Source organism: Hemitrygon akajei, chromosome 6, assembly GCF_048418815.1.
Source record: "Hemitrygon akajei chromosome 6, sHemAka1.3, whole genome shotgun sequence".
NCBI lineage: Eukaryota > Metazoa > Chordata > Chondrichthyes > Myliobatiformes > Dasyatidae > Hemitrygon > Hemitrygon akajei.
In genome coordinates, this window is record NC_133129.1 from 97,176,435 (window position 1) to 97,196,205 (window position 19,771).

General features: G+C 50.0%; 1 protein-coding gene across 4 annotated transcripts; it reads right to left on the reverse strand.

Annotated features, from left to right (window-relative positions):
- Positions 1 to 1,384: 1,384 nt before the first annotated feature.
- LOC140729328 (low density lipoprotein receptor adapter protein 1) lies at positions 1,385 to 18,842 on the reverse strand. Of its 4 annotated transcripts, none has more exons than XM_073048963.1 (4): positions 18,708 to 18,842; positions 7,565 to 7,617; positions 5,736 to 6,372; positions 1,385 to 2,510 (listed from the first exon to the last, which is right to left on the reverse strand). In XM_073048963.1, exons 3-4 carry the CDS (start codon positions 6,313 to 6,315, stop codon positions 2,305 to 2,307), a joined length of 786 nt encoding a protein of 261 aa, XP_072905064.1. In that variant the 5' UTR covers positions 6,316 to 6,372; positions 7,565 to 7,617; positions 18,708 to 18,842; the 3' UTR covers positions 1,385 to 2,304. The 4 variants fall into 4 exon arrangements, with proteins under 4 accessions (XP_072905064.1, XP_072905065.1, XP_072905063.1 ...); XM_073048964.1 differs by lacking the exon at positions 18,708 to 18,842 and adding an exon at positions 18,618 to 18,701; XM_073048962.1 differs by lacking the exon at positions 18,708 to 18,842 and adding an exon at positions 7,734 to 14,377.
- Positions 18,843 to 19,771: the final 929 nt, after the last annotated feature.

Here is a 19,771-nt window from a genome sequence, read left to right on the forward strand (position 1 = left end):
ACTGTGTGTGAGCCAGTGAGGGGGGCACCACACTGTGTGTGGGCCAGTGAGGAGGGGGTACCGCACTGTGTGTGGGCCAGTGAGGAGGGGGGATACCGCACTGCGCGTGGGCCAGTGAGGAGGGGGGATACCGCACTGCGCGTGGGCCAGTGAGGGGGCCCTGCACTGTGAGAGCCAGTGAGGAGGGGGCACTGCACTGTGTGAGAGCCAGTGAGGAGGGGGTACTGCACTGTGTGTGGGCCAGTGAGGAGGGGGTACCGCACTGTGTGTGGGCCAGTGAGGAGGGGGGATACCGCACTGTGTGTGGGCCAGTGAGGAGGGGGGATACCGCACTGCGCGTGGGCCAGTGAGGAGGGGGCACCGCACTGCGCGTGGGCCAGTGAGGAGGGGGCTGCACTGTGCGCGGGCCAGTGAGGAGGGGCTGCATTGCGCGCGGGCCAGTGAGGGGGCCCTGCACTGTGAGAGCCAGTGAGGAGGGGGCACTGCACTGTGTGAGAGCCAGTGAGGAGGGGGTACTGCACTGTGAGAGCCAGTGAGGAGGGGGCACTGCACTGTGTCTGGGCCAGTGAGGAGGGGGCACTGCACTGTGTCTGGGCCAGTGAGGAGGGGGCACTGCACTGTGTCTGGGCCAGTGAGGAGGGGGCACTGCACTGTATGAGAGCCAGTGAGGAGGGGGCACTGCACTGTATGAGAGCCAGTGAGGAGGGGGCACTGCACTGTATGAGAGCCAGTGAGGAGGGGGCACTGCACTGTATGAGAGCCAGTGAGGAGGGGGTACTGCACTGTGTGTGAACTGACAAGAGAGAACCGCGCTGAGGGAGGAACGCAGGTTTCTGGTGTCGAAAGCGAATTCTCGTGGTATTTATCGCTGTGACCATAAATTTGAACGAAAGAGTGAGTCCTGACAAACAGTCTCAGCCTGAAATGTCGACTGTCCATTTCCTTTTATAAACTTTGCCTGACCTACTGAGTTCCTCCACGGTTTGGTTCTTGAATTAAAAAATGTACTGACAAGTAGCATCCTACAGTCTGGAAAAGCCCGCAGCCGGACACCACCCAGGATGATCAGAATTCTCCCTACTTGGAATGGCAGGGTGCTGAAGTACTGCTTTTGTTAACGTGCAGCAGACAGCATTTATAAATCTGGTGGGATGTGGGGAATGGTGAGGGTGGATCGCCAAGGGAGGGGTGTGGGGCGGGGGCAGAGGAAGAGTGATAGTGGGGGTGGTGCGGGTGCAGACACACCCAGCCCTGAGACACTGGGCAAGGTCATTTGGTTCCAAACAATTGGTTTATTGATCATTACAGAATGTCTCTGGTGTTTCCTACTCCCTCCCCTTTTCCCAACCACGATTCCCCTCTCCCAAAGCACAATAGAGACCCATATCAGAATCAGGTTTATCATCACTCACACATGTTGTGAAATTTGATTTTTGTTTCGCGGCAGCAGTACAGAGCAATACATAAAATTACAATACTGTGCAAATGTCTTAGGCACACTAGCTATATGTGTTTAAGACCTTTGCGCAGTATTTTACGTGACAAATAAAGCTAAGCTTTCATAATCTTACAACATCTAAAAAACATTTAAGGATTGAAGCGATGCAGGCCAATAGGACGAGCTTAGATTGGCTCCTGGGAGGTATGGGCTGAAGGGCCGGTTTGTGCGGTGTTGGCCCCGGGACTCAATTCCCTTGTCACGTCCTTCTCATCCTTCCCAGCAAGATCACTTAAAGCACCCGGATTACATCCAGGCTGGGGTCCAATTTCCTGGCATTCTGAGGTTGGGCTGTGCCAGTCGCTGGGTTCTATTGGCTCAGACAGTTGTGTATTTTTCAAAGGAGCCACTGTCACACATTGGAGCACAGGAGGTTTATTTGATAACTGGGCTTTAAAAATCCCAGTGCTTAAAAACGTCTTGCGAGTACGCTAAACCCTGTATCTCAGACATCAGCGTGGACGAGCTCAATTTCCTCCCGATCGAGACATTAGTTAGTTTCCACAATAAAAGGGCTCTCGGGAAGGTTGGTGGGTGGAGTTCTTGAGGGAAGGGGTATAGTGTAGCGGTTTGCAAAACGCTTTGGTCTGGGTTGAGTTCCCGATACTGACTGTAAGGAGTTTGTTCTCCCCATGACCAAGTGGGTTTCCTCCCACAGACGTACGTTTTAAAACGGTGAGCATGCGACGTTGGTGCCGGAATCATAGCGGTATTTGCATCCTCAGACTGTGTTAGTCGGTGCCAGAAACCTCGTATTTCACTGTATGTTTCGATGTACATGTGACAAATAAAGTTCATCTTTATTGTTAATCTTCTTGCTGCTCGTCCTCAACCAGTTCCTGCACCAGCGAGACAGCGGTCAGCTCCTCCAGGTCGCCGTAGCCCGTGTCCAGCCATTCCGGAGCGCGGAACGAGGTGGCCCTGCGCAGGAACTCCCTGTGCATCCTCTGCTCCACCTCCTCGTCGCTGTCAAGCGTGTGGTCCTCCTCACCGTCCCCGCACTGCGGGCTCCCTGCCAGGGTGAGAGGTTATCAGCATTTCCACGGGTGGTCTCACTCCCACTTCACTGTTGAATTTGGACTGGGGCAGATTGGGGTGTAGATCGATAGATGGGAGCTGATCGGGAGTTACATATAGACGGGGGGCAGATCGGGGGGAGTTACATATAGATGGGCTGATCGGGGGGTTACATATAGATGGGCTGATCGGGAGTTACATATAGACGGGGCAGATCGGGGGAGTTACATATAGATGAGCAGATCGGGGGGGTTACATATAGACGGGGGCAGATCGGGGGAGTTACATATAGACGGGGGCAGATCGGGGGAGTTACATATAGACGGGGGCAGATCGGGGGAGTTACATATAGACGGGGGCAGATCGGGGGGGAGTTACATATAGACGGGGCAGATCGGGGGAGTTACATATAGACGGGGCAGATCGGGGGGAGTTACATATAGATGGGGCAGATCGGGGGAGTTACATATAGACGGGGGCAGATCGGGGGGAGTTACATATAGACGGGGGCAGATCGGGGGGGAGTTACATAGACGGCAGATCAGGACGAGTTACATATAGACGGGGCAGATCAGGGGGAGTTACATATAGACGGGGGCAGATCGGGGGGAGTTACATATAGACGGGGCAGATCAGGGGGAGTTACATATAGACGGGGGCAGATCGGGGGGAGTTACATATAGACGGGGGCAGATCGGGGGGAGTTACATATAGACGGGGGCAGATCGGGGGGAGTTACATATAGACGGGGGCAGATCGGGGGGAGTTACATATAGACGGGGCAGATCGGGGGGAGTTACATATAGACGGGGCAGATCGGGGGGAGTTACATATAGACGGGGCAGATCGGGGGGAGTTACATATAGACGGGGGCAGATCGGGGGGAATTACATATAGACGGGGCAGATCGGGGGGAGTTACATATAGACGGGGCAGATCGGGGGGAGTTACATATAGACGGGACAGATGGGGGGAGTTACATATAGACGGGGCAGATCGGGGGGAGTTACATATAGACGGGGCAGATTGGGGGGGAGTTACATATAGACGGGGGCAGTTACATATAGACGGGGGCAGATCGGGGGGAGTTACATATAGACGGGGCAGATCGGGGGGAGTTACATATAGACGGGGCAGATTGGGGGGAGTTACATATAGACGGGGCAGATTGGGGGGGAGTTACATATAGACGGGGGCAGATCGGGGGGGAGTTACATAGACGGCAGATCAGGACAAGTTACATATAGACGGGGGCAGATCGGGGGGAGTTACATATAGACGGGGGCAGATCGGGGGGAGTTACATATAGACGGGGCAGATCGGGGGGAGTTACATATAGACGGGGCAGATTGGGGGAGTTACATATAGACGGGACAGATGGGGGGGAGTTACATATAGACGGGGGCAGATCGGGGGGAGTTACATATAGACGGGACAGATGGGGGGAGTTACATATAGACGGGGCAGATTGGGGGGAGTTACATATAGACGGGGCAGATCGGGGGGAGTTACATATAGACGGGACAGATGGGGGGGATTTACATATAGACGGGGCAGATTGGGGGGAGTTACATATAGACGGGGCAGATTGGGGGGAGTTACATATAGACGGGGCAGATTGGGGGGGAGTTACATATAGACGGGGGCAGATCGGGGGGGAGTTACATAGACGGCAGATCAGGACAAGTTACATATAGACGGGGGCAGATCGGGGGGAGTTACATATAGACGGGGGCAGATCGGGGGGAGTTACATATAGACGGGGCAGATCGGGGGGAGTTACATATAGACGGGGCAGATTGGGGGAGTTACATATAGACGGGACAGATGGGGGGAAGTTACATATAGACGGGGGCAGATCGGGGGGAGTTACATATAGACGGGGGCAGATCGGGGGGGAGTTACATAGACGGCAGATCAGGACAAGTTACATATAGACGGGACAGATGGGGGGGAGTTACATATAGACAGGGCAGATCGGGGGGAGTTACATATAGACGGGGCAGATCGGGGGGAGTTACATATAGACGGGGCAGATCGGGGGGAGATACATATAGATGCAGATCTACACTTCTCGAAGTAAAGCGGCCAATATAATCAAAGACCCCAAGCATCGCAGACATTTACACTTCTCTCCTTGCCCATCAGGAAGATACAAAAACCCTAAAGTATGTCAAACCAGGCTCAGAGACAGCTTCTAACACTATTAACTATTTCCCTAGTGCAAAGTGGTGGGTCCTGACCTAACAACCTACCTCGTTATGATGTTGGAGCTTACTGTCTTTCTGCACTGCCCTTCCCCAGCGGCTGTTACACTGTTATTGTTGTGCCTGGTTCTACCTCAGTGCTCTGCGCAATGCTCTGATCTGTATGAACAGCGTGCAAGACAAACTGTTCACTGTATCTCGGTACATGTGACGATAATAAACCAATTCCAATACATAGACGGGGTCAGATGGTGTTGCTATTGGTTTACACTGTTTCAGATAATTACCAAGTTCACCTTATCGTATTCAATGTCTCTGAGCTGGTGCTATGTGCTTTCAGGCTTTTGTATCTCCTGTCCGATGGGAGAGAGACAGCAGAGAGTGGGTGAGGTGGGTGGCGGTTTACTGAGGCTGCGAGAAGCGTATACTGTCCATGGAGGGGAGGCTGGCTTCCGTGATGAGCTGGGCTCGCTGCTGTTTCCCACCGTCACTTACTGAACCGTGCACTAATAAAAATTGGTGAGGGTCAAATGGGACTCGGTGAATTTCTTTAGCCTCCTGAGGAAGCAGGGACACTGGTGAACTTCCTTGGCCGAGACATCAATGTGGATGGACCAGGACAGGCTGTCGGTGATGTTTACTCCTCCAACCTCTACACTGTTGACAGTACAGGAGCACCTACACCACCCCTCCAAAGTCAGAGACAGAGTTTTAGTGCGGAACTCCCATGGAACAATCCTGCCCTCGAGTTACTTGTGAAGATCAAGTCTGAAGAGAGGAAGGGGGCTGAGGATTCACTCCTGAGAGGAGAGCTGGGGATAGGATAGGAGGGAGAGAGGGGTAGAGGGAAGGGGAGGGTTTAGAAAGAGAGGAAGAGGATGGGATAGTGGGGCTCCCAATGCCAGCCCGACACAAGAATGCAATTGTTTCCTATCCCCACGGGCGCTGCCCGGCCTGCTGAGCGTTTGCAGGGTCCCCTCACCACCCACCCCACCAGCCCCTCTCTGACTCACCTGCACCCAGGGCTGCGGTCCCTGGTTCTGGCTGGGCGTCCGGGGGGAGGGCCGGCAGCGGCAGAGGCGGTGGCTCCTCGCTGCAGGCAGCCCGCCATTGGCGGAAGGCGGCCTCGAAGACCTGCGCCAGGCAGACGGTGATGGCCCGCACCTTCTCCTCGCGGTTGCAGCGGAACACCCGGCACTGCAGCTGCTTCCTGTGCTTGCAGATGTAGAGGAAGACGCTGGGCTGCTCCCGGTCCGGCCCGCAGTAGGCGACGTCGTGCAGGTAGGTCTTGGTGAGCTGCCGCCCGCTGGCTATATCCTTCACCTCCAGGTAGCGGGGCCGGACCACCAGCACGTGGTCCTTGCAGGCCCGGCCTGCCCCCGCAGGCCCCGGTCCGGGCCCGACCAGCCTCTGCACAACCTCGGACGCCTGCTCCAGCCCCAGCGAGTAGATCTGCTCCGTGCCGGCGTAGTGCACCGTGAAGGCCGGGTCCCCGTGCGACAGGCTCCGTGCGCGGCCCCGCTGCAGCCTCTGGCGGAGGATGGCAGGGGAGTTCCTCAGGGTGTCGAGGAAGGGCAGGTTGCTGAGCGCCATGCTGTCTCTCCCCTCCCGCTGAGGGAATTCCCTGGCTACCTTCCCCCCAGCTTCGTCCTGGATCAAAGCAGAGAGGGAAAGGTCTCAGAGGTTAGTACGCGAAAGGGGCCGTTCAGCCCATCCAGTCAATGAAAGCCACTCCCATAGGACCATCCCATTTCTTCATTTCCCTTTTGAAGACCTCGATTGACTAAGGCACTGTGGTTAGGGACCCAGTTTCAATCCTGATCTCAGGCTTTGTGCCTGTGTGTGTAGGTCTACGTGTATGTGTGTATCTGTACGTCTCTGTGCATGTATGTGTGTGTCCATGTGTGTGTATATATGTCTATGTGTATGTGTTCGCATGTCTGTGTGTGGCATGGACTCAATGGGCTGAAATGCTCAACTCTATGACTCAACAACTTCCTTTCCATGCACCCTCTTCACACATCCAGTCTCATCCTCCATGTAAAAACCTGCCCCTCAGTTACCCCTTGTGTCTCTGTTTGATGACGGGACTTCAACCAGAAACCTGAGTCTCTGCGGCCCATCTCGCTCTCTCCCTCTCACCACGCACGCTGCCCAACGTGGTGAGTATATTTCTGGCATTTTCAGTCAGTTCTCCTCTCGGGAAGATGGGCCTATCTCCTCCCAGCCAACGCTGGAGATGAGATCCCTCGCACCCGAATCTCCTCCGCTCCTCTCCGTAAGACTACCCCCCCCCCCCCCACACCTCTCACTGAATCGTGGTGCCACACAGCAGGAAAACCAAGTCCTTCAGCCTTTTGCCCTTTGCTGACCATCACACTCATCGCCATCTTGTTCTCCCCATTCCCCCCACCCACCCACCCTCAGATTCTACCCCCCCCCTCCCCACAGAGTCCTGAAGTTGGGTCTCCACCCGAAATGTCAGCTATTTATTAATTTCCGTTGATGCTGCCTGACATGCTGAGTTCCTCCAGTATTTTGTGTGTGTTGTTCAGGGGTAATTTACAGCAGCTAATTAACTCACTGACCCCACGGCAGACAAACTGACCTCAGACAACAAACCCAGGTCTCTGGTGTTGCTCGACCTGCTGTGCTAATTGCAGTGACTGTAGCTGGTGTCAATACTCCTGCTACAGGTTAACCAGCTCCAACACGGATTGCATGGGACAGGCCATTCAGCCCACAATGTTGTGCCTATTTGCTGCTGACTTATACTAAATCTCCTCCTGTGCACCAAAGTTCAAAGTACATTTATTATCAAAATATTTATACGTTATACAACCTTGAGATTCGTCTCCTTACAAACAGCCACGAAACAAAGAATCCCAAAAGAACCTATTAAAAAAAAGACAAATAACCAATGTGCAGAGAGACTTTTAAAAAATCAAATCGTGCAGACAATAGAAGTTAGCAAGTAGCTTTGAGAGCGAAAATCAGCCTCAGTTCATCACCTAGCGGAGTAAATGTCGCAGAGCACCAGACAGAACCGGCCGACCCTAGCCTCTGGTCCTGACACCTTGCCTTTTCCATCCATCCGGCCCGACATTTAAATCGACCAAACATCGGGTCATTCTGCACTCTAAGATCCAGGCCTTGTCGCATCGATACATCCCCTTCATATTCCTGGGTACATCTAAAAGCTACTTAAACTTCCTACTTTCACCAGAACCCATGCTAATCCGTTCGAAACATCCACCACCCTCTACATCAAAAAGAGCTCATCTCTCTCCTTGTCCTGACCCACCCCTCCCCCAGCCTTAAGCATGTCCTCCGGTGTTCTGTCTTTCCACCCTCCCGGATGATTTAAACATGCACGATGCATAAAAATGATTTGCAGGAAGGTAAAGTGCAGAGATCAGAAAGAAAGAGATTCTGTGTTAACAAGGCATAGACACCCTTTGGACAGAGACCGTCTTCAGCCGGCTCTTGTGACTAAGGTTGATCCCAGTGGAAGAAGATTTTTAATCCCAGAGTTCACACACAACGGCTCACTGCCTAATTAAACCCTAAATTATTAACTCACTTTCCACTAATTTGCAGAGGTTAATCTCTCCCTAGCAACTGTGTTACCAATGGAGATGGGCCCTGGGGTCAGCGCCATGGCAACAGGGAACTAAACCCCCCCCACCCCCAAGGGGTTTTATCTGGTACACTGGGGAAGCCATCTTGTCTTCCAATTATGTCACCGTATTGGTGGCTCACACAAAATGCAGGTCAGGCAGCATCTACAGAAAAGGATAAAGAGTCGACGATTTGGGTTCTGATGAGGGGCCTCAGCCCAGAACGTTGACTCTTTATTTCTTTCCGTAGATGTTGCCTGACCTGCTGAGTTCCTCCAGTATTTTGTGTGTGTAACTCCGGAATTCCAGCATCTGCAGATTCTCGTGTTACCATCTTAGAAACTTTTTGTCTTGTCTGACTATTCCCAATTTGGAACTGGTTAATTATTATCGCATGTCCCGAGATACATTGAAAATCTTGTCTTGTAGACTGTTCATACAGATCAAATCATTACACAGAGTATTGTAGAGCAAGGTAAATCAATAACCGAATGCAGAATTAAGTGTAACAGCTCCAGAGAAAGTGCAGTGCAGTTCAATGATAAAGGGCCAGGTCAAAACGAGGTGGATAGTGAGGCCAAGAGTTCATCTTATCATACAAGAGTCTGATACCAGTGGGATAGAAGATATCCCTGAGTATGGTGGTACGTGTTTTCAGACTTTTGTATCTTCTGCCCAGTGGGAGCACGGAGAAGAAAGAATATCTGGGATGGGTGGGGGTCAGAAACACAGTAACAGCAGAGAGTAGTGGACTCTGCCCAATACATCACAGGCACACCCCTCCCCACTATCGGTCGTATCTCCAGGAGGCTCTGCATCAAGAAGGCAACATCCATCAACACAGATCCCTATCATCCGGGCCATGCCATCTTCTCACAGGCACTATCGGGCAGGGGGTACAGAAGCCAGCTTCAGCAACAGCTACTGCCCTTCAAGCATTCAGTTGTTGAACCAACCGGCACAACCCAAATCACCACCTCAGTACAGCAACACTTTGCACTAGAATGGACTTTGTTTTCATTTTGTTCTAATTGAGTTCTTTCTTTTAAAAATTTATGAATAATATTTATTTAATTTGCTTTTTTCTTGTGAATGCTGCTTATCAGATGCATTGCTGCTGCAAGTCATTCATTGCACCTGTGCATATGTGTACTTTTGCAGATGACAATAGCCTGACTTTGAGATGAAAGAAAGCAACAAGAGCTAAGGCGAGCGGGTGTTCAGCGCCATCGGCCTGCGTTTGAACGGTCTCTCTCTCATTGCTGCTACAGTCTTGAGCAAGGTTGAATCGATGCGGTTTGAGGATCGGACTCTATAGTTCACGTCATGATGTGTTTCTGGGTTCTGGTCTCTCTTTTTTTAAATCGCTATTTTGATCGGGGCAGACTGGCTCTGCGGCCTGCAGTCAATGTGTGACACAGCGCTAAATTGAACTGAACTGAACATTCCTGCACTATTCCAGTTTGATGTTTAATATTCTGTGTGTCATTCGCTTGTTTGTGCAATTTGTTCTTTGTTTTGTGCATTAGGTGTTTGGTGTTTGCTTTGAATGGGTTCCATGGTTTTGTGGCTGTCTGCGGGAAGTCGAACTTTGGTGTTGTATACTGCATGCATACAGTACAAGTATAATAAATATACTTTTGAATGATAGTGGCACAGTGGGCAGGGCTGCCGCTTCACGACAGCACCAGGTACCTAGGTTCACTCTGACAGGGTGTGTAGAGTTTGTATGCTCTCACATCCCCCACCCGCCCAGCGCTTCTACATCCCAGGGGTATTATTTCCTGCTGTTATTTGCCCTTCGATTTGAATAGGTGGCAGAAGAACAAAAGTGAATGGCATCCTGGGAGAGTACTGAGAGAATTTATGAGGATGTTGCCAGGTTGAATAGTTTAGGAATTATTCCTTGGAATGTAAAAGGCTGAGGGGAAATTTGATAGAGGTATACAAAGTTATGAGGGGTACAGATAGGGTAAATGCAAGCAGGCTTTTTCCATGGAGGTTGGGTGAAACTACAACTCGAGGTCATAGGTTAAGGGTGAGAGATGAAATGTTTGGGGGGACTTTGCTGAGAGAGGTGCGAGTGTGGAATGAGCTGCCAGCAGAGAAGGGGATGTGGGTTTGATTTCAACGTTTAAGAGAAATTTGGATAGGTACCTAGCATCACTTTATGTACATTTAATCAATCTATGTAGATGAGCTATCTTATGTATCTGTATTGTGTTTTTAATTGTGTTCTTTATCTTAGTGTGTTTTTTATGTGCAGAATTGGATCCAGAACAACAATTATTTCATTCTTCTTTACACTTCTATACTGGAAGTGACATTAAACAATCCTGAATCTTGAATGGGTTTGGAGGGCTATGGAACAGGTGTGGGTTGATGGAACTGGTCAGATTACTTTATTCATTTAGTGAGATACACCACAGAACAGGACCTTCCAGCCCTTCAAACCGTACCACCCAGTAATCACCCGATGTAACCCTAGCCTAATCACAGGACAACTTACAAAGACCAACTAACCTACCAACCGGTACGTCTTTGAACTGTGGGACCCGGAGCACCTGGAGGAAACCCACGCAGTCACAGGGAGATCATACAAACTCCTCACAGGCAGCTGCGGGAATTGAACCTGGGTCACCTGCGTGGTAAAGCGTGGTGCTAACCAGTTCGGAACAGGCTAGATGGGCTGAAGGGCCTGTTTCTGAGATATATGTTTGAGGGGGATAAGTTGTGAGGAGTGTGGGGCTGAAGGAAATGATCTGCTGGGGGCCTAGAACAGACCCATAGATCAAATGATCTCGGCCTCAAATCAGCAGGCAGTTTAGAGACACACCCTCACTTCTGTCTGCCACGGTAGTAACAACTAACTAGTATCAACCTGCTGCATTATGATAGATCTCAAGATAAAATCAAACAAAATATAAACATACATTGTGTTAAAGAATAAAACTCCCTCCCATGTCACCACTCTACACGTTGCATCCAGTCCGCCCCAGTGGCAAGTTCCGGATTTGAAATTAGGAATTGGCTGACCTGCTAAGTAATATATGTGTGTTTTAACAAAAAAAGAGGGTGGTGAATCTGTGGAATTCATTGCCACAGACAGCTGTGGCGACAAAGTAATTTGGTACATTTGAAATGGAGGCTGATAGGTTCTTGATTCATCAGAGTGTCAAAGATTACGGTGAAGGGGATGTGGGTTTGATTTCATCGTTTAAGAGAAATTTGGATAGGAGAGTGGGGTTGAGGGGGAGAATAAATCAGCCATGATGGAATGACAGAGCAGATTCAATGGGCCAAATGGCCTGACTGCTCCTATGTCTTATGGCCTTATTCTTCGACTGAGTTTGGGTGAGACTACAAGAGGTCATGGGTTAAGGTTGAAAGGTGGAATGTTTAAGGGGAACTTCACTCAGAGAGTGGTGAGTGTGTAGAACGAGCTACCAGTGGAATTGGTGGATATAATATTGATTTCAATGTTTAAGTTTTAGATAGGTATGTGGATGAGGGGTACGGGGTTGAGAGGGGTAACAAATTGGCCATGATGGAATGGCAGAGCAGATTTGATGAACCAAATGGTCTAATTCTGCTCCAATGACTCCTAAAACACCTCTCATTTAGACATTGTGAAAATCAGTGTAGCATAAACACAAGAGATTCTGCAGAGACTGGAAATCCTGAGCAACACACACAAAATACTGGAGGAACTCCGCAGGTCAGTCAGCATCTATGGAAATTAATAAACAGTCAACGTTTTGGGCGGAGATCCTACTTCAGGACTGGAAAGGAAGGTGGCAGAATAACATCTCAGATACAGACGTAAAGGACAGCTTGGCATGAAGAGCTATCTAAAAGGGCAGAAAGACAGGTTGTCAGATCCACTGATAACACCGTGGATGTTTTTGATCTCAGGACATTCCTTCCTTTTCATCCCATAATCCTCCCCAGCTTTCAAAGAACTTCAAAGGTTCTTGTCCCTATGGAGAAGAAATTCCACCTGTAGGAACCTCTAATTTTTCAGTAATTGGGTTAAGGAGCGATTATAGGATGAAGACATTCACAGAATAGTTCACTAGCCATCAGACTAAATCGTTTGCCAAGATCAATTCAGACAACCTCACCCAGCCTGAAGATGGGTGTAATTTCAACCCCTGGCAGCATGGTGCACTCTAAATTGCCTTCGACGCTCACAAAGTGCTGGAGGAACTCAACGGGTCAGGCAATGAACAGTCAATGCTTTGGGTCGAGACCCTTCATCAGGAGTGGAGAGGAAGGGGGCAGAGCCTGAATAAGGAAGTGGTGGGGGGAGGAGGAGTACAAGCTGGCAGGTGAATGGGTGAGGGGGGAGATGCAGTAAGAAGCTGGGAGGTGAGTGGGTGAGGGAGGGAGGGATGCAGTAAGCTGGCAGGTGATAGGTGGAAGGCAAAGGGCTGAAGAAGGAAGAATCTGGTAGCAAAAGGGTTTTGGCCAATACCACTGACTGTTTATTTCCCTTCATAGATGCTGCCTGACCTGCTGGTTTTAATTTTATTGAGATACAGTGTAGGCGAGACACACCACCCAGCATTTGACCGTAGCCTAATCACGGGACAATTTACAATGAACAATTAACCTACTAACTGGTACATCTTTGGACTGTGGGAGGAAACCGGAGCACCCGGAGGAAACCCACACAGTCACGGGGAGAACGTACAAACTCCTCACAGGCAGAAGCACTGGCAGTGTAAAGCGTTGTGCTAAAGTGCCACACTATCTTCCACTTTGTGCGTGTGGCTCATGCTAGGCCTATTTGCCTGTATTGTGCCATCATTTTCTTATCCCTCGCTATCCACGTACCCGGCCAAGTGTCTTTTAAACGTTGTTTCTGAACATGAGCGTAGCAGTTAGCGCAACGCTTCACAGCACCAGCGATCGGGGTTCAATTCTCACCACTGCCCGTAAGGAGTTTGTACATTCTACCCATGACCGCCTGCGTTTTCTCCGGTAGCTCCGGTTTCCTCCCACAGTCCAAAAATGTTTACGTTAGGGCTCCTGACATACTAAAAGGATGGGGACACTTGCAGGCTGCCCAGCACAATCCTTGTTGATTAGATTTGACGCAGACTACACACTTCACTGTATATTTTGAGGTACATCTGGAAACTGAAAATCTTTAGTTACTAGAGGAAGCTGGCAGGCTAAGGATATGTGACGGGGGAGACCCAGGGGTATAAGGTAGTGACTGGGATAGGAAGGGTCCTTCACACCAGCCCCCTTCCCCCTGAGAGAGCAGGATGTGGTGAAGGATTTAAGGGTGTTTGTGAGGTTTAAATGGAAGGAACGGGTGCCCAACACCACCAGACCTGAAGAAGGGTCTCGGCCCAAAACGTTGTCTGTTCGTTCTTTTCCACGGACGCTGCCCGACCTGCTGAGATCCTCCAGTGCTCTGTTCCAGCCTGAATGAGGTCACGGCGGAACTGAACTCCACCATGGCCAAGGCAGTCTGAACAGCCCAGGTTCTGCACGGTTTGGGTGGGGAAGATCGAGAGAGGGAATTGCCAACGTGGAATGCTGGGGACATCTGGTTTGTTTCTGTGCCCGAGGGCTGTCGGCAGTCTTAATTTGCAGATTGTTGTCTCAGGCACAGCAATTAGCTGTCAGCCCTGATGATTTGCTTAAACCGATGTTGGTTTAATGTGAATTAACAGTGATCAGGAACAGCCTGAGGACAATCGCTGTGGTTTTTGCATTCAGCAGATGCTGTTGCTCCCTCTGCACTCACTGACAGCATAACGCTCCCTTGCTCCCACCTTTCCACAGCACCTCCCCCTCCTAAAGTTTGGCGCTCCGTCCTCGCCACTACTCCCAGAGCACAGCACTCCCTCATCACCACCCATCCCGCCACTCGGCACTCCTTCATCACTGTCCCTCCCACGGCGTGGCACTCCCTCACAGCCCCTCTCACAGTGCCCCACCAACAGCAAGAAACTCCCACAGTGCAGAGATTCATCACTACCCCTCCCACAGAGTGGAGCTCCCTCACCACCCTTCCTACAGAGTGGAGCTCCCTCACCACCCTTCCCACAGAGTGGAGCTCCTTCCTCACAGCCCCTCCCACAGTCCTCCCACCTCACCATCCCGGAGCTAATAACCCTGATCTCAGTGTATGTCCAGTAGGTAAGATGGGCAGGTCATAGTTATGCAGAGAGTCAGTCCAGTCTGGGTTGTTTATCATCTGGAACAACTCCCAGTCTGCTCGAGGAACACCGGCTCTGTGTGTGGGTGTTAGAGATGGTGCAGAAGAGGCTGATCGGGATACTGCCTGGATTAGAGGGTATGTGCTATAAGGAGAGGCTGGACAAACTTGAGTTGTTTTTTCTGGAGGCCGAGTGGAGACCGGATAGAGCTTTATAAGGTCATGAGAGGCATTGATTGACATCTTCTTCCTGGATTTAAATGTCTGATTCTAGCAGATTTGAGGTGGAGACTGTAAGACACAAGAGCAGAATTAGACCATTTGGCCCATCAATTCTTCTGCAACATTTTGTCATGGCTGATCCATTCTCCACTCATCCCCATTCTCCCCATAACCTTTCACGCCTTTGTAATCAAAAATGGATCTCCGCCTTAAGTACACCCAATGACCTGACCTCCACTGCCACCAGTGGCAACAAATTCCACAGATTCACCACCACCTGGTTAAAGAAATTTCTACTCATCTCCATTCTAAAGAGACCTCCCTCTATTCTAGAACTATGCCTTATGGTCCTAGACATGTCCACCACAGGAAACATCCTCTTCACATCAACTCTATTGAGGCCTTTCAACATTTGATAGGTTTCAAGGAGATTCCCCCCTTCATTCCTCTGAATTCCAGTGAGTACAGGCCCAGAGCCATCAACTGCTCTTCATACAATAAGCATTTCATTCCCACATTATTTGGGGGAGGGGGGACGACGACAGGACAATGCAGGGAGGGGGGAGAGAGCACGATGAGAGGGGTTGAAATTTGGACAGATGGGTGGAGGGGAGAGATACAGAGATGGAAAGGAGAGTGAAAGGATGGTGAGAGAGAGAAAATACAGATAGGGAAAGGAGAGAGGAGGGGGAGAAATGCTGAGATATGGGAGGGGAGAGGAAAGTGAGAGGGAAATACAAACCGAGCGATAGGGAGGTAAGCTAGAGGGGGAGAGGAGAATTACAGAGACAGAAGGAAAGAGAGCGAGGGGAATAAGAGGGATGAAAAATATAGGGAGAGACGGCGAAACAAAAAGCCAGGAGGAGAAATAAGGGGAGAGGGAGGGAGAAAATAAATAAAGGAGAGGGAGTGACAGTATACAGATCCCTGAGTTAATCCCACCACATTCCTTCATCCAGCCCATCCCACTGAATCACCCAATCCACTGGACCTCCTTCCCACACCTCCTGCATTTCAGCAATTATAAACCCTCACACTCTCCCCATCCCCAGAGAGGGAGAGAGGGTTGTTCCAGATCCCTCTCGGACAGTGTTCCGGACCTCACTCAAAAACACAGCACCAGCCCAGTGCAGCCACTGGGAGACAGCAACTCATTCAGACTTGGGTGACTGTGTATCCTCACCCTCCCTCCCTCCTCCCCACCTTTTCATTTTCGTTTTCTCTTCCTCCTCTGTAAATTACTCCTTTACCTTCCCTCACTCACTCTTCCTGTTATTCTGGAGTTCTGCCTCTCACACGTCTCATCTCTCCCTGTACCTCTCTCTCTCCGTGTTCTCCCTCCCCCACCCCTTTCTCTCTGTATATTCTTCCCCTCCCTCTATTTTTCCTCTTCCTGTACATTTCCCTCTCCTCGATACGGTGGTGCTAGAAACTTTGTGAACCCTATAGAATCTTCTCTATTTCTGCATAAATATGACCTAAAATGTGATCAGATCTTTGCCTGTCCTAAAACTAGTTAAAAAGAACCCAAGTAAATAATGCAAAAAATATATACTTGTTCATTTATTTATCCAGAAAAATGATTCAATATTACTTGTCTTTGTTAGAAAAAGTATGTGAACCTTTGCTTCTAGTAACTGGTGTGACCCCCTTCTACAGCAACAACTTCAACAAGACATTTCTGGTAACTGTTGATCAGTCCTGCACATTGACTTTGGGATATTTCAGGCTATTCCTCCTCACAAAACTGCTTCAACTCTGGGATGGTGGTGGGCTTCCTTGTATGAACTGCTTGCTTCAAGTACTTCCACAATATTTCTGTGGGATTAAAGTCAGGACTTTGACTTGGCCATTCCAAAACACAAATTTTCTTTTTTTAAGTTCTGTTGTTGATTTACTCCTGTCTTTCAGATCATTGTCTTGGAGTGTTATCTAACTTCTGTTAAGCTTCAGGTGACGGACCACTACCCTGACGTTCTCCTGTAAAATGTCTTGAAACAATTTTGAATCCATTGTTCCCTCAATGATTGTAAACTGTCCAGGCCCTGAGGCAGCAAAGCAGCCCCAACCATGATGCTCCTTCCACCATGCTTCACAGTTGGGATGTGGTTTTGGTGTTGGTGCGCAGTCAGTGCCCTTTTTCCTCCAAACATAGCAGTGTACATTTTTGCTGAAAAATTCAACTTTTGTCTCATCTGTCCACAGAACATTGTCTCAGAAGCATTATAGAACATCCAGATGGTCTTTTGCAAACTTGAGGCATGCAGCAACATTTTCATTTTGGAGACCAATAGTTTCCTTCGCGGTGTCCTTCCATGAACACCATTCTTGTTCAGTGTTTTTCTTATAGTGGACACATGAACAGATTTAGCAAGTTCTAGAGATTTCTGTAGGTCTTCTGCTGTTACCCTTGGGTTCCTTTTCACTTCCTTCAGCGTTGCACGTTGTGCTCTCGGTGTGATCTTTGCAGGATGCCCACTCCCAGGGAGAGTAGCAACGGTACTGAATTTTCTCCATCTGTAGACAATTTCTCTTGCTGTGGACTGATGAACAGTCTGGTATTTAGAAATGCTTTTGTAGCCTTTTCCAGTTTCATGCATCTCTACAATTCTTCTTCTAAGGTCCTCTGAAAGTTGTTTTGATCGAGGCATGGTGCACATAAACAGATCTTTCTTGAGAAGTGCAGTCTCCATCAGTAACCTGACTTTGTGTGTGTTTTTAAAGGGCAGGGCATCTCTACAACCCAGAGCTCCAATCTCATCTCTTTGACTGGAACACCTGACTCCAAATAGCTTTTGTAGAAGGCATTACCCCAGAGGTTCACGTACTTTTTCCAACAAAGACATGTAATATTGGATCAATTTTCTCAATAAATAAATGAACAAGTATAATCTTTTGTGTTATTTATTTAATTGGGTTCTCTTTATCTAGTTTTAAGACACATGACATTTTCGATCATATTTATATGCAGAAATAGAGAATTTTCATTGGGGTTCACAAACTTTCTAGCACCACGTGTCTGTCTGTCTCTTTCTTCCTCTCACTCCCTCTCCCCTTATTTCTGTCCCTCTCTCTTCTTGCCCTCTCCCCCTCCCTCCCCCTTCCACCCCTCTCCCATTCCCCTTACCTCTCCTCCCCTTCCCCCTCTTCTGCCTCCTCCCTCTCACCCTCCCCTGCCTTCCTTTCCCCCTCCCTCCATTTCCACCTCTCCCACCCCTCCCTCTTTCTAACTCTCCCCACCTTCTCATTGTCTCTTCCTGTCCTTCACCCTCTCCTCCATAAATCACTCACTTATCTTCCCTCTCACTCTTCCTTTGTTTGTTCCTCTCCCCACTCACTGCATTCATCTCCCCCTCCCTCCGTCTCTCTCTCTCCCTGGCACTCCTCCAGACCTGCCCGCGTTGCCCTCCAGCACAAGGTGAAGATAACAACCCGGCTCCATTCTGTGCAAGGAGAAACAGCCCGTATCAGCAAAGCATCAGCCTGCACCTGAACTTCCACAAACAGGTCCGTGTGGACGTGGGGGGAGGGGAGGGATGGGGGAGAGTTGATTAAACAGTTCGGAGGGGTAGTTTGCAATGGGCTTCGGAAGTTGATGTCTCACTCGAGGTCGCGGCAAGTCCTTCCCAGGTAGGGACCCTCCCGGGACAGCCCCTCCCTCGTTCCAGAAGGTCAGACGTTGATGGTTAACCAACACCTCCCTCGGTAAAACCAGGGACCCTTCAGTAACACCGGTTACCCTGAAATGAACCCTCACAACACAAAACTTGTCCTCAACAAGTGATCCCACAGACGTCATGGAACCCTGTAGTCAGCACCGCTAGTTTATCCCGCCGTCCTCTAGTTAACCCACAGAGAAACACCCCAGTCCTTACCGGTGAATGCACAGCCCCCTACTTATCGAGTTACCGACTGAGCCCCGGAATTAACCCCTCAGACTCCTGGTGACCCTCCGGTCAACCTACCTCCAGCAAACGCCCTCCACCCAGGTGACTACATTTGCAGGGGCGATTCCACGCACCAAGGATCCGCCGTCAACCACTTCGCTCCAGCCCCGACTGACGACTCTACTCCAATTACTAGCGCGAAACTCCACCCGCCCTCCTTTAACCCTTCGCTAGCCCCGCCGCTCCCAGTTCCCCGCGACGGCGTCACGCAAGAGATTCCGCAGACGCTGGCAAATCCAGAGCAACACACGCAAAACGCTCAGCGGGTCAGGCAGCATCTGTAGGGGAATGGACACACGACGTTTGGGGCTGAGACCCTTCATCAGGATTGGAAAGGAAGGGAGGCGGAAGACAGAATAGAAAGATAGGTAGAGGGAAGAGCTGGCAGGTGATAGGTGAGGGGGTGGGTGGGTAGAGTTGGATGCTGTGAGAAGTTGGGAGGGGATGGGGGAGAGAGATAAAGGGGTGAAGAAGTAAGAATCAGATAGGAGAGGATGGTGGAGAAGGGGAAAGAGGTGGGGAACCAGAGGCAGGTTCACACACAAAATGTTGGAGGACCTCAGCGGGTCAGGCAGCATTTATCGTTTGTTTATTCATTATGTGTCATGTCACCATAATTGTTCTTGGCAAACTTTTCCACAGAAGTGGTTTGCCATTGTCTTCTTCTGGACAGTGACTTTACAAGATGGGTGACCCCAGCCATTATCAACACTCTTCAGAGATTGTCTGCCTGGCCTCAGTGGTCACATAACCAGGACATGTCATACGACCATCTACCACCTGCTCCCATTGGCTTCACGTGACCCTGATCGGGTTGGGTGGGAGGGGGTAGGCAGGTGCTACACCTTGCCCAAGGGTCACCTGAGGGCTAGCGGAGGGAAGGAGTGCCTTACACCTCCTTTCGTAGGTTCACATCTCCACCCTGTCACTCTAGCACCTGTGGGAAATAAACATTAGATAAATAGACAATGTTTCAGGTGAATACGCTTCTTAAAGATTAAAGCTTGGCTTTAGTAATCACATGCACATCGAAACAAGTATGGCCATCTTTTCAGTAACACCAACCAATAACCTTACAACAC